This window comes from Mastomys coucha, unplaced genomic scaffold (assembly GCF_008632895.1).
Source record: "Mastomys coucha isolate ucsf_1 unplaced genomic scaffold, UCSF_Mcou_1 pScaffold8, whole genome shotgun sequence".
In the NCBI taxonomy this organism is placed as follows: domain Eukaryota; kingdom Metazoa; phylum Chordata; class Mammalia; order Rodentia; family Muridae; genus Mastomys; species Mastomys coucha.
In genome coordinates, this window is record NW_022196914.1 from 54312411 (window position 1) to 54326528 (window position 14118).

The 14118-nt window shown below is 44.4% G+C and overlaps 1 protein-coding gene across 4 annotated transcripts in view; it reads left to right on the forward strand.

The window, feature by feature from the left end:
* The window catches only part of Arsb (arylsulfatase B), a 169890-nt gene that overhangs the window by 107557 nt on the left and 48215 nt on the right, over nucleotides 1-14118 (forward strand). The window contains exons 7-8 of one of the 4 annotated variants that reach the window (XM_031360548.1): nucleotides 6077-6237; nucleotides 6343-12435. The exons of the other annotated variants lie outside the window; for them this stretch is intronic. Of the exons in view, the coding sequence (XP_031216408.1) occupies nucleotides 6077-6204 (128 nt within the window). The 3' untranslated portion in view covers nucleotides 6205-6237; nucleotides 6343-12435. Of the gene's footprint in view, nucleotides 1-6076; nucleotides 6238-6342; nucleotides 12436-14118 lie in introns of those variants that run through there. 4 annotated transcript variants of the gene reach the window in all.

Consider the following 14118-nt stretch of genomic DNA (forward strand, 5'->3'; position numbering starts at 1 on the left):
TCCAGAATAATCCAGTTGTATGATATATGCGTATGTACTTCACACACACACAGACAAACACACACACAGACACACACACACACACACACACACACACACACACACAACCAGTTATGCTGGCAGGAGCTCAATTACAAGTAGAGGGCCCTAACAGAAGTTAGCACAGTACCTGCCATGGAAGGCCCACTCTGAGGAGCTCTGTGTAGGGCTGTTACAACCAACCTCGTGTCGAAGGCCTCCTGTGTTTGGACATCACAATGACATGTGACTTCTGCTAGCGACAACAGTGGGAACGGGGCTCCCTTTCCTCTCTCACATGGGCATTTTCTCTGGTACAGTTGCCACATCTGCCTGAGGTGTAAGACTCATCCCGCGTCTCAAATGTGTCCTGATTTGAATATAAAATGACCTGGCTGGCAGAAGGTCACTATGACCATGCCTTTAAAAGTTAGAAACCACCCTGTGCGTGGCTGCGGCTCCCTCTCAGCTTTCTTCATGCCACCATATAAGCAGCCCCTCCCCCACCTGCCTCTGAGACTGTGAGGCCAGACTAGGCAGGCAAACTACTGTGGACCAAACCAAAAATCTTTTAACCCCTTTAGTTGTTTTTATCAGGTGTTGTCATAGCAGTAGCTGACTCTCTTTCTCTGATGGCCAGTTTTCTGTGTTGGTTCTTTTAGTGTCGTGGTGACCATATCATCTGCTGGAAACAAGTCAAGGAAGGAGATGTATTTCAGACAGGTTTCCATCAGGGAAGAGACAGGGACAGATTGAGGAGCTGTTCATGGCTGGAACAAGCATTTAATAAGAGCCTGCCGGGGCATTTCAGATTCATGGTGTTCTGCTGATAGCTCCAGAGTTCCAGCCCCTTAGTGTCTGTGGGGCTTCTGAGAGACCGTGGGGTTTTTTTGTTTGTTTGTTTGTTTTTTGTTTTTGTTTTTTTCTTTTGTGGTTTTTTTTTGAGGCAGGGTTTCTCTGTGTAGCCCTGGCTGTCCTACTCACTCTGTAGACCAGGCTGGCCTCGAACTCAGAAATCCACCTGCCTCTGTCTCCCAAGTGCTGGGATTAAAGGCATGGGCCACCACTGCCTGGCTGAGACCTTGTTTTTGTTCTGTTTAATGGATCAGAGCATGCCCACATGTTACCCTAATCAGGCTGACCTGCTTCCCATCCAGAGACATATGCTCCGAGTAGATCAGACATCACCTGTATGGCTTGCTCAATGCCTGAGTGTGTGACGGGGTGCACACTGGTAGGTGAGTGTATTGCCATCAACTCACTTCAGTTAGAACAACCCTAGCATGGACCAGGGTGATTCCACCCATTCTGATTAGCTAAGGAGACTATCCATCTTCCTGCAGAGCACGTTAGGTGTGGTAGACTCTACCAGCTCACGTATTGTGCATTACATAGACAGACAAAGTTCTGGAGGCACCTAGAGAGTCAGGTTGTCCCCCACTTTTCCTGCAGAGCGCGTTAGGTGTGGTAGACTCTACCAGCTCACGTAGTGTGCATTATTACATAGATGGACAAAGTTCTGGAGGCACCTGGAGAGGCAGGCTGTCCCCCACTTTTTCTAACCTAGATGGAGAAATTGAGGTTTTAGGTCCCTCGGAGCTGTTAAACAATGGAGCTAGAACTCAGGGCTCCTCTGCTCACACATTTCCAGCCATCCGGATTCCAGTCTTCTCTCATTTCCTGTTCCTCACTGGTATGATGGGGAAAGGGCTACTTCAGCAACTGTAGCCTCACCTCAACGATGGCATGTTGGGATGCACTAAGCTTATGTACGAGTGGAGTGTGGTCTGTTTATGTACATATGGGGTATGGTCTGTTTATGTACATATGGGGTATGGTCTGTTTATGTACATAAGGGGTGTGGTCTGTTTAAGTGAGGCTGGGAGGACAGCTCTCATGGTGACACCAGCCTTGCTGGCTTCACATGTCATCTGACTCTGGATGGTGATGGCTTCTGACGGCAGTGCGGACCCTGAACATGCTACCCATTACACTGAAGGTACAATAGGGAGAGTGTTGGGCAGTACCAGTTCCTGCAAGATGTAGAAATCTGGACTTGGGTTTGAAAAGCAACTTTGACTCAATTCTTGAGAGCCTTGAACCTGAGTTGACTTCTTCCACTCACTCATCTGTTTTGTCACCAATAAATTGAGGACAGCTACAGCACTGTCCTGTAAATAGATCTGTCTGCTGTAAATACCAGTTACACTGTGGCTGCCAGGATGGGAGGGAAGCTGCAGTGTCTACTGCATGTATTGCTTAAAGATGTTTCCATTCATTCATTCATCCATTTAATGTGTATGTGCTCTGCTGCATGCTAGAAGAGTACAACAAATGCCCTTATAGATAGTTGTGACCCCCTATGTAGTTGATGAACTCAGGACCTCTGGAAGAGCAGCCAGTGCTCTTAGCCACTGAACCAACTCACCAGCCCCTCTACAGTCGTAAGTTCTAGGGATGAGCACACGTCACTTCCATAGTCAAAAATAATGTGTTGAGGTTGAGTTTGGAAAGCTACCCAAGGCTCTGTGATCACACTGTCCGCACAAATGTGTCACTGTTCCTGGCAGTGTGTATCTAGACTTCTCGGCTGTCAGGAAACAAGATCTTCAGGGGGCTTGTTTCACAGCTCATCCTCATTCTCACAGGATGCATGCTTGCAGTATTTCTCATCTGCAGTTCGTCACACTTCTCTTGCTGGAGGTTGCTCTGTGCCCTCTCTCACAGAGCCCAGGAACATGTTATTTTTCTCCGCTTGAGTTCCCAGTGGTTGGCAGGCTTCCTCCCCGACTCTGGGGACCTCTGCTGCTTGTTTGGAAGAGTGGCTTTCTTGATGCCTTGAGCAGCCCCACAGCTGCTTGTCCTGCCTCACGTGTTCCACACAGCACATCTCAGTGACATCCATCAAACCTGTAGTTAACTCTCCATCATGACCTGGCTTTCCTCCTGAGAAAACACAGAAACCAAACCAAAACCACAGCACTTTAAAAATGCTAATTAATCCTCACCATGGATCTTGGCTTCACAAGGCTAACAAATCCCATGGACCCAGTTTTATGTTTGGAGAAATGTGGGTAATTGGTGTCAGAGGACAGAGGCTGATGGAAAAGTTGGGGCTAGCCACGTCTCTGGGAGTTAGGCCATTTGACCAAGGGCCAGATGCTTTACCACATTCCCTTCTGAACAACAATATAAACTCTTCTTTAACCTCGTTGCATTCCATTTCTATAGCAAAATACCTGGGTGTTTTGGGTAATGGGAGCAGCTGGGGCTAAAGGAGGCATGGACACTTGGCTTATAGTTGTGAAGATTTAAGCCTGGCACTGACATCTGCTCAGCCCTGGTGAGATCCCCACTGACTGTGTCATGGGGTGGGTGGCATCTAGGAGTGCATGTGTGAGGCAGTGACCAGGTAGTGATCCTGGAAGCCAGAGAGAGGAGGGGACGGCCAAGCATGTCTTTACTGACAATCCAAAGAGGGCAACCCTGGCCAACTGAGGCTGAATGATCTTGCACTAAGCTCTACCTCCTAACGGTTGCATGGCCTCCCAACCTCACCTTACTGAGACTCAAGCTTTCAGCGTGTGAACCCTCAGGAAACACACTTAAATCAGCCAGCGCAGTCATTTACACTCAGCTGCTTGCACCTCAGTGACAATGGCGGCAGACTCTCCCATTTCCAACTCATTGTTTTGATTACTTTTCTTTAATTCTGGTATAACAAGATGTTTAAACTGTGGCATTAAGCTTTTCTGTGGCTGAGATAAAACACCCTGTTGAAAGGCAAGTTAAGGAAGAGAAAGTCTATGATGGCTTCTAGTTCCAGAGGGAATACAGCCCATCATGGCGGGGAAGGCATGCAGTCAGGAAGCACGCTGCACACATTTGTCCAATAGACAAATAGAATAGAACAGGAAAAGAAACATCAGATGAGATACTTAGAGTGACTTCTTATTAACAGGAACAGTGGTTGGACAGAATTGAAAGGTGCTCTGACAATGCTTCACCTCTGTGCCAGTGGTCCAAGGGGAGGTGTGTCCCTCTAGTCTGTCTCTGGGGATTGAGCTCTTCTCATGCTACATGCCTCCAACCCTGTTCCCAGTCTCACCCCCTCTGCCATGTCCCTCTTGTCATGACTCTCAGGATAGCATGAGAACCACATGGAGAGCCAGCCTCCCTCCCTCCCTATTTGGGGGCCAGTTGCTCAGCAGTCTATTCTATCTATACCTTGATTTCCTCCTTGCTTTGTAGGCAAACATATTCACAGGCACTGGGGAAATTAGGAGAAGGAGCTCCTTGGTGCCCAGGGATGAGAGACATTATTCTGTTACTTCCTCTGATGCCCTGGATTTATGAAAAACATGGAGTAGCGTAGAAGCTAGCTAGAGGAAATAATAAGGTACAAGCTTAAATAAATTCAAATAACAGACAAAGGCAACTGTGGTGAGATATTACAAGCTACATTTGACTAATTGGTAGTTTCCATGGAGTCTGACAGCATTGCTGTGAATGCAGGAGGGCCGCTCCCAAAGGCTGCCTGCTGAGAGAACAGCCTGCTCTTCTGGGGTGGGGGGGGTGTTGCTGGTGGAGAAGGGATCACCACAGGAAGTGTAGGTACAAGCAAGCCTGCTCAGGGCAGAGAGAAAGCCTGTAAGATTGTGCCAGCCTCAGCAGGTAGGACTTAGTCCAGGAGCTACCTGATTGCTCTTACACAAAATATCCGTGAAAGTCGGTGGGGGGGGAGGGCCTGGGGGTGAGGATTGAAACACAGAGGAGGGCTGGAGAGATGGCTCAGCAGTTAAGAGCACTGACTGCTCTTTTAGGAAGTTCCAGACTGAACTTCCTAAGTTCAATTCCCAGCAACCAAATGGTGGCTCACAACCATCTATAATGGGACAAATGACCTCATGAAGCTCCACTTGCAGATTTGTTATTTTCTTTTCTTTTTTTTGGGGGGGGGGTGTCTTTTTTTTTGTTTTGGTTTGGGTTTGGGTTTTTTGTTTGTTTGTTTGTTTTTTGGATGGAGGGTTTCTCTGTATAGTCCTGGCTGTCCTGGTACTCACTCTGTAGACCAGGCTGGCCTCGAACTCAGAAATCCATCTGCCTCTACCTCTGCCCCTCTGCCCCTCTGCCCCTCTGCCCCTCTGCCTCCCAAGTGCTGGGATTAAAGGCATATGCCACCACTCCCTGGCTTAAAGTTAATTTTTTATTTTTTTTAATTTTTGTTTTGTTTTGTTTTGTTTTGATTTTTAGAGGCAGGGTTTCTCTGTGTAGCCCTGGCTGTCCTGGAACTCACTCTGTAGACCAGGCTGGCCTCGAACTCACAAATCCACCTGCCTCTGCCTCCCAAGTGCTGGGATTAAAGGCACGTGCCACCACTGTTCAGCTTGAAGTTAATTTTTAATACAAGCCTCTATGGGCATTAATTTAAAGAATTCTTTTATAACAATTTTATGAATGATTACATAAGGTTGTATCATATGAAATGACCCTACCACTTCAACAGAATAAAATGCTTTCCTTCCATGGCCCGAATCCTGCATTTTTTAGGGTATTTTCTCACAAAAATATGGTTACGGATACCATGATGATTGCCACTGTTTGTCAACTTGTAACACTGAACTCTAGAAACACTGAGGAGACACGCCTCTTCCCATATCTGGAAGGGATTACCTAGAAGATAATGGAGGTGGGAGGGCTCTCCCCTGCCCACCACAGTGTGGGGAGTATTATCTTATGGGCTGGAATCCTGAACTGAATGAAAAGGAGAAAGGGAGCTGGGCATGCGTATTCATCAGCTGTGTGCGTGGGACTCCTGTGGTCCTCATAGCAGGTGTGTACACACACACATTAAATAGGAAATAAATAGTAAATAAATGGCTTTTTAAAAGGTGCATGGTAAATGTAAAATTTTTAATTTTCATTTTGTACAATCTCACCTCACATTTAAGCATTCACCAATATACTAGTTTGACAAAGGTTTAATCATTGTACTTGGCTGCTTATAACAGTATTTGTACTGTTTATAAATGCTTAATCATTTATTCTTGGCTCCTAGGTATAGAGAATGAAATCAAAGGAGATTTGCAGATAGAAAACAGCAATAGCAAGACTGGGCCTTTCCAGCAGTGGCAGATTGTCCTCTGGATGAACAAAGTATTTTTCCATTCATTCCTCCCGGTCTGAGGGCCCCCTCCAAGTGTGTTCATTATTTTTTAGGTACTTTGTGTTTTTATTTCTGGTGTCAGGGCTTCCTTTTTATTTCTGAATTTTGTTAGCTAGCTGGAGGTACACAGTAAGTTTGATTTTTTACTTTTTTTCTAGGGGTTGCTAATGTTGCACGGCCGAGCACTCCTGACCTAACCCCAGTCCTGCAGTGGAGTTTTACACATTTAGCAGATGCTTGGTTTTGTATCCGATCAGTGTCTTGTCAAGCCAGTTCAATCATTTGTGTGCCTGGGAGAGAACTGTCTTTGATGATGTAATTTGTTTCGGTCTTTTCATTTTTATGCCTTTCCCTGTGTTTCCCTGTGTTTCACAGTGTACACTTAGCTCTGTCCCAGTCTCAGGGAGAAAATGTGCAGACTTTACACTGTTCCCTATGAAGTTTGTTGTGGGCTTTTGTTGTCTCCAGACAGGGTTTCCTGTGAAGTCTGGGTTCAAATCACAGCATCATATAAACCAGGCATAGTGAGTGAGACAAACCTGTCACTTCAGCATGCAGAGGCAGCAGGCATGAGTCCCCAGCAGTCCTGGGTTCCACAGTAAAGACCCACTCTTGAAGACAATACCACACAACAGAACAACACCAACAGCAACAATAACAACAATGCCTTTCAAAAACTAGTATTTTTTTTTCAATACTTTTTCACAGTGTAGGACTGGGCATGCAGCTCAGTGCTCAGTTGGTAGCGTATTTGCCTGGCATGCATGAAGCAGCCGACTTGATCTCCAGCACTGCATAAGCCTGGTGTGGAGGGGTACACCTCTTAGCACAGTACTTAGGAGGTAGAGGCAGGAAGATCGAAAGTTCAGGGTCTTTCCTCAACTACAGTGCAAGTTCGAGGACTGCGTGGACACAGTGAGAAAGGGTCTCAAAAAATAATAAATTCAAAGTGCTAAGCCACGGGAAACTGCTGGCTCCGACCTTTAGTAACCCTCAGATACAGTGATTTCTCACATCCCTAATGTGGCCACTACCACCACCTGCTCAGGATGCTCACCTTTGTGCTTTTGCTTTCCATGAGTAATACCTCAAGACTGGCCTGTTCTATTAACTGCTCAGAGGAAATTGTTCAAGCTTTGCTGGTCCATTGCACTGTCCTGGTTCTCTATTAACTTCTGCTCTCCCCTAAACATTTCCAGTTATAGCAAGAACACTCACTCAAGGTCTGCTCCCTGAACAGATCTGGAAACACTCAATGCAACATTGTAAGCTCTGGGCATGCATGGAACAGCAGGGCGCTGAGGCCCCAAGGACCTAATTGCCCTGTGTGGCAGGCCACACTGTACCTGCATGCTTGCCCCCCACCAGCCCACAGCCACCACCATTCTTGGGAGAAGTGTCTTTTTGGGCCTTTCACCTACTTTTTAATGAGATGGATTAGGTATGGTTTTTCTGGTGAGTCATATGGGTTCCTTTTTAATTTATTTCTTTTTATTTTATGTACATTGGTATTTTGCCTGTATGTATGTCTGTGAAGGTGTTAGATTGCCTGGAACTGGAGTTATGGATAGTCATCAGCTACCATATACATGCTGGGAACTGGACTCAGGTCCTATAGAAGAGCAGCCTGTACTCTTAACCACTGAGCCATCTCTCCAGCCCCTGATATGGGTTTCTAATTCTATAGATTTTGAAGTTCCTTTAACTGTTAACTGTTTACCACCTATGTGATTTGCAAGAAGTTTCTCTTGTTCTGTGAATGGGTTTTCCCCTCTTATGTGTCATTTATACACACCCACATACACATTCTGACCCACCCACACATTCACCCATATCCACAAACATGCACATCACCTTATTTTCAGTTTTTTTTTTTTTGAAATGACCCAATTAAGGCAGATTTACTAGGATTTTAGGCCTTTTTTTAACTATGTGGCTTCCTTGTGAAGATGTTTTATAGAAACTTCGTTGGCTATGTGTGAATCACCACTAGGTACAAAGGACCTGCTCATCTGGAAGCAGAGCTGAGTTGAGCATTCAGTGCCAAGCAGACAGGCCATCAGCCAGGGTAATGGTCCACAAATCGTTTCCCTACAAGCTTACGTGCAGGCAGACCTGGCTGGGAGGTGAGCCCCAGAAGTATCCCATCCTACCCAACCACACATAGACACCTCACCCCAGACTCGGGAGCCCATCCGCCCAGTCTATCTAGTAATATTTGAAGACCAGGGACAGAGTAAGCAAGAGTGCCCTGAGGGTGCTGTTGCTGTCATTCGTGGAAAAGACCCTAATGATGGAATTGCTTCCACTGCAGATTGAAATCTCCTGAGCACACACTAAGCGGTAAAGCAGTTACTTCAGCACTTCCAATCTGACTAAAAGCTCAGTGCTGTAGAAACATGAAGTTAGTCTGCATCATTGGAGGCAGACTACCTTGATCTGCAATTGGTGGCCCCTGAACCAGGGGAAGTCAGGCAGCCCCTTTGCTAGTGAGCCGATCAAACGTTGGTTTAAGTGCTCCAGAAGCACGCAGATAGGAATGCTGAAGTTCTTCAGTTCCTCAACAAGGAGGGTACCCTGGCTGGGCCTCCCTCAATCAGGAGGAGCAGAGGCATAAGGCAGAGACTCCAAGCCATAGTTGAACATACAATGGCAACTCCAGAATGAGTTACCAGTTCCTTTTCTTTACAAAGGAAACTATCAGGACTCAGAGAAAACCAAGGATGTATGTACATCCATGGAGCCAGTGATAGGTTGAGACTGTCTCATTAAACATTGGGGTCGATGCCTAGCCGTTCCTTCCAGAGCGTGTTACTACCCCTTGCTCTGTGTATCACACGGCGTGCTAACCTTCCTCTTGGCCTACACTAGTCTGTCAGGCTGGCTCCACAGTAGTCACAGGAAAGTGGCTGCATCAGAAGAACAAGGTACACGACACATAGGTTGAACATGGCCACTGCTAATGTGCAAGGAGCAGTTGTCTCACTGTTAAGCACTTGCTGCTCATGCTTTGGCCTCTCTGCAGCCCGTCTCCTTCCCACCTTTGATGGGCTAAGATGCTTCCTAAGGTACCGGGTGAGCACTGAGACAAAGCTGCCTTTTGCTGCTTGTGGGAAGAGACTACACAACGGAAAGTTTTCATATATTTCAGCCAGACCGTCTTTGGATATGAATGGTCCTGAGACCAGCTGTCCAAGGTGTGGTTAGGCGTAAGATACATGCATTGCATATCTGTATGGAAGAGGTTCCACATGAGCCAAAAGAAGATGCAAACTAGGTCTTGGACTCATCCCGTTTCCACTTCTGTACCAAATGCCCCCCACTGCCTGACCACCAAAGCATACTCCACCAGGCACAGGGCCACCTGAGGCCTCCAGGCCCAGGAGTATGTAGCAGAGCAGGAGAGGGTGGGGAAGGTGCAGAACAGCCAGGAAGGTCCTAGAGAACTGGGCCAGTAGACAATGGGTGCAGGTTCTAGAGCATTGCAAGAGCTCAGGCCCAGAGCCTGCTGTGTCCACTTTGGTCTGAAGCCTTGAAGGGTTGCCTGTCCAAGGAGAAATGGTAGAAGTGAAAGAGTCCGAGGGCTACTCACATTTCTGGAAGAGGCCTGGAAATTTGTTTCCACCATCTAGGCCGAGCCCTACACTCCTGCCTGAGGCCCCAGAGCCACAGAAGAGATAGATGAAGGCTTGGAGTTGTAGAAAGACGGGAGTTCACTGTGCAGTAGATTCTGGTTCTAACCAGAGTGTAGGAGAGATGACAGCACTGTTCAGGTACCTGGCAGACAGTTGACCCTGCACCTCAGACTTCAGGACCTTCTTCCTGATTTGTATTTACATAGATATAAGTTGGACATAAAGTATTGAAAATGCTGCAGATATTTGTCAATCAAGAATCATGAAGTTACTCTGCAAAATTCACAAGAACACCTATACCTCCATAGCAAGAAATCAGCCCATTGGTTAAAAAAAATAAAAAAATAAAAAAATAATAGACAAAGATCTTGAACAGAATTTGCTCCTTGAAGGTATACGTACAAATGGCCACAGAAAGAGCATGGCCACTGCTAAGAACCACTTGGCATCTCTAATCTTGAGAGACATGCAAACCAGAACCACCATGAGCCATCACCTCTCCTCTGTAGAATAGCTACTATCTAAAGGGTACTAATGTATTTTATAATTCATTCATAAGCATTATTATTATCATTTTAAATACTTTTTACCTCTTGTCAGACCTGTGAGTTCTTGTAAAATGTGTTTTCAAACTTTCAAACTTGCAAATGAAGCCAAGTGTGGTAGCACATGCCTGTTCTCCTAGCAGGAAGCTGATGTTGTGTTGTTAAGAGTTTGAGATTGGACTGGGGTGCCCAGTAAGTGCCTAGCCAGCCAGGCATGCGTAGGAAGACACAACAGAGTTGATACTGTCTGCTTATGCTCCTCTGTAGTGAATAACTCTTGCTTATGCTGTTCCTCTACCTCTAAATTACATGTTCATCTTCTTTCAGTTAGGGGTGTTTTCATATTTTGGCACACTTTTGTATGCTTCATAGAATTATTTAATCAGTGAGTATAGTTGAATAGTTTTTACTTAAAAATAATATGGATACCTTATCTCTGTAAACTGCCTTACCAGTCAGCTTTTTTTTTTCTTTCCTTTTTTTCTTTTTTTGTGACAGAGAGCTTACCATAAACAACTTGAGGGGAGAAATAGATCTTAGCTTACAAAGGCTTCATTTCATGGTCTTCTGTACATTCCCACAGACTTTTAAACCATGTGTCCTGAGGGCAGACATTCTCATTTCTCATACTCACATATATACCCAAGCAGCTAACATCTAGACACAACAAAAAGTTGTTGTAGACATTAAAAATGAGAGAGAGAGAAAAGAGAGAGAGAGAGAGAGAGAGAGAGAGAGAGAGAGAGAGAGAGAGAGAGAGATCCAGACTAGAGAGATGGCTCAGTGATTAAAAGTGCATACAGCTCTTACAGAGGATCCTAGTTAGGTTCCCAGCAGCTCACAACCATCTGTAATTCCAGGCTTGACACCCTGTTCTGGCATCTTTGGGTACCTGTGCTCATATGCATATTCCACACAAAGACACACAAATATACATGTAAAAAGTATTACTTAAAAAGTACTTAATTGAACGAGCTAACAATTGCTGGTCAAGTGAGACACAAGAAAGCTTGGGTAGGACTCTATTGATTGTACATTTACTTGAGACTAACACTTATCCAAACTTAGAATGATTTAAATAGGTGATTAAAACTTCTCAGACTACTTAAATTCAACTCAAGGCTTTGGGTTTATATTATTTTATAAAAACTTCCAAAAATAACTCAGTACTTAGCAAACCTAGCCTCATACTCATAAGAAAAATGAATAATAAGGGAGGGAATCCAGCTTGAGCCCTGCCTTCCTTATGATCTTCTGACTGAATAAAGATTTACTTATAATACAAATATATTTCATTTTCAAAAATTGAGGGCTACATCTGAGTTGCTTCTTGGACAAGTTAGAATATAGTACTGACATCTATGAATAACTATGTTTTAAAATGTTAGAGATTGAAAATGAATCTAGATTCTTCCCTTTATCTAATGTTAGCCGTATCTTCAAATTTATGAGGTAATTTTTCCACATATCTCCACAAATAATAAAGAGCAGCGTTTTCCCTGCCTTTGAGCTCAAATAAATGCACATTCTTTTGAAATGAAAATATTGACAATGAGCACAAAATTAGAAAAGAAAGGAAAGCAATGCATATAAATCACCAGACTCTTGGGAGGGAGTGTAAGCAAATCTAAGAACTATACTTTGCATGATTGTACATTTTCCCTTTAAAACAAATCACTTTCCCAACTGTGCATGGTTTGACAGGTCCAAGGATGACATCAGCTTTTTCACTATGCACTATCTGCTTTCCTTCAGATAACTCAACGGCACTTCATCAAGTTTTAATGATTGAGATGAATTAGAAACCAATGGGGGTTGAGTTTAAATTCCCTTAACTGCCATGCATCATGTATTCCTGGCTTTGGACCTACTTTTGAACACCCCTGAGAATTTATATTGCCCATGTTTCTTTCTGGTTCTAGAAATAGAAGTGAGCAAGTAAAGGAACATACACTCCTTAAAGTTCTAATAGTGTCTGTCAAAATGTACTAAATTATTTCACTGTGCTTCAGGAATCCACACCAATCACCCTCTTTCCAGCCTGTCTTAGCCCAATAAATATAATAACCTTGGCACTTGTTCCATTTCAGGAAAATCACATACGGTATCTGTGGTATAGTGCCTTTCAGTAGTGGGCAGATGCTGACTCAGTAAGGTAACGGTGTGAAGGTCATGTAAGAAATTAGGCTGTTGTTCAAAAAGAAAAGAGCAAGCTGTGAACTGCACTAACTGCTCTTGCAGCTTCTAAGAACTTGCCCATGACTGTCAAGTAGTAATTCCTGCATTCTAGACATCTGGTCTACCACTCAGCTCTTCTACCAATACTGCTCACTTTTGAATGTACAACCAAATTTCCTGCTTTAGTTGATTAACATTGGATCAAAATTCAGCATTTCTTTTTTTTTTCATTAAAGATTGTACATGTGGTGGTGGTGGGGTAGAGTCTGAGCCTAAAGAGGTCAGAGACGCCAACCAGATCCCCACAAACTTGGAGTTTTCTGGTGTGTGTAAGCAACCTGATGTGGGTGCTGGGAATAGAACTCAGGTTCTCTGGAAGGACAAGTAGAGCATGCCCATAACTTCTGAGCCATCTCTCCAGCCTGGAATTCAGCATTTCTGATGAATTTCTAAGTAGTGTCCACCTGAGTGGCTAGTTCTCTGACCACAATGTGAATAAAGCCATATCCCAGATTTGACAATCCCTAATTTGAAGATTAAGCCTTCTAATTGAATATATTTAAATACATATTCTATTGAAGACATAAGACTTCAAATTTCAGTGCTGGCTGAGACTTTGGCTCAGTAGTAGAGCACTTGCCTAACATGTACAGGACTCCTAAATTCAACCCTTAGCACCACATACAAGACCTTAAATCTCATAACTGATTTCTAAAGGGTTTATAAATCCTTCCCCCAAATTCTTATTTAAGTTGTCTCTATAGCAATGTACATTGTCTTTCTGATTATCCAAATGCCGGTATGTTTTTTCAATACTAGTGTAATTGGGTGTGTCTGGCCAAAACACAATTCAGGTCAGTCAGCAGAATGATTTTGAAGTTTGACTCAGATACATAGTTCTTTGTCCTATTTTCCTGATGTCTGTGCTGGCTAGTCTTATATCAACTTGACACACAACAGAGTTATCTGAAAAGAGGGACACTCAATTGAGAAGATACCTCCACAAGATCTACCTGAAGGCATTTTCTTTATTAATGATTGATGGGGAAGGGTCCACCTCACTGTGGGTATTGCCATCCCTGGGCATATGGTCCTGAATTCTATAGGAAAGTAGGCTAAGTAAGCCAGGAGGAGCAAGCCAGTAAGCAGCATCCCCAAGGCCTCTGCATCAGCTCCTGCCTCCAGGTTTCTGCCCTGTTTGAGTGTCTGTCCTGACTTCCTTCAGTGATGAACAGCAATAGGAAAATATAAGACAAACCCATTTTTTCCTCCCCAACTTGCTTTTTTGTCATGGTGTTTTATCACAGCAATAGAAACCCTAACTAAGACAATGTCCTAAGATGTCAACATTCAAAAGAAAACTTAGGCTCTCAATAAATGGCAGTGAGCTGAGTATCTACCTGGAAGAGGTTCCCAAATTGATACAAGGTGGTTGTAGGCTTCTTTCCAGAGTCTCCCTGAGACTTTGCTTTGGCAGTGGGACTCACTTCTTCACAGAAACTCCTGTGATCTTACAGAAGTGCTGAGGCTGGGTGCAGACAAGCTCTCATCGTCTCCCAGAAAGATTGCATAGAAA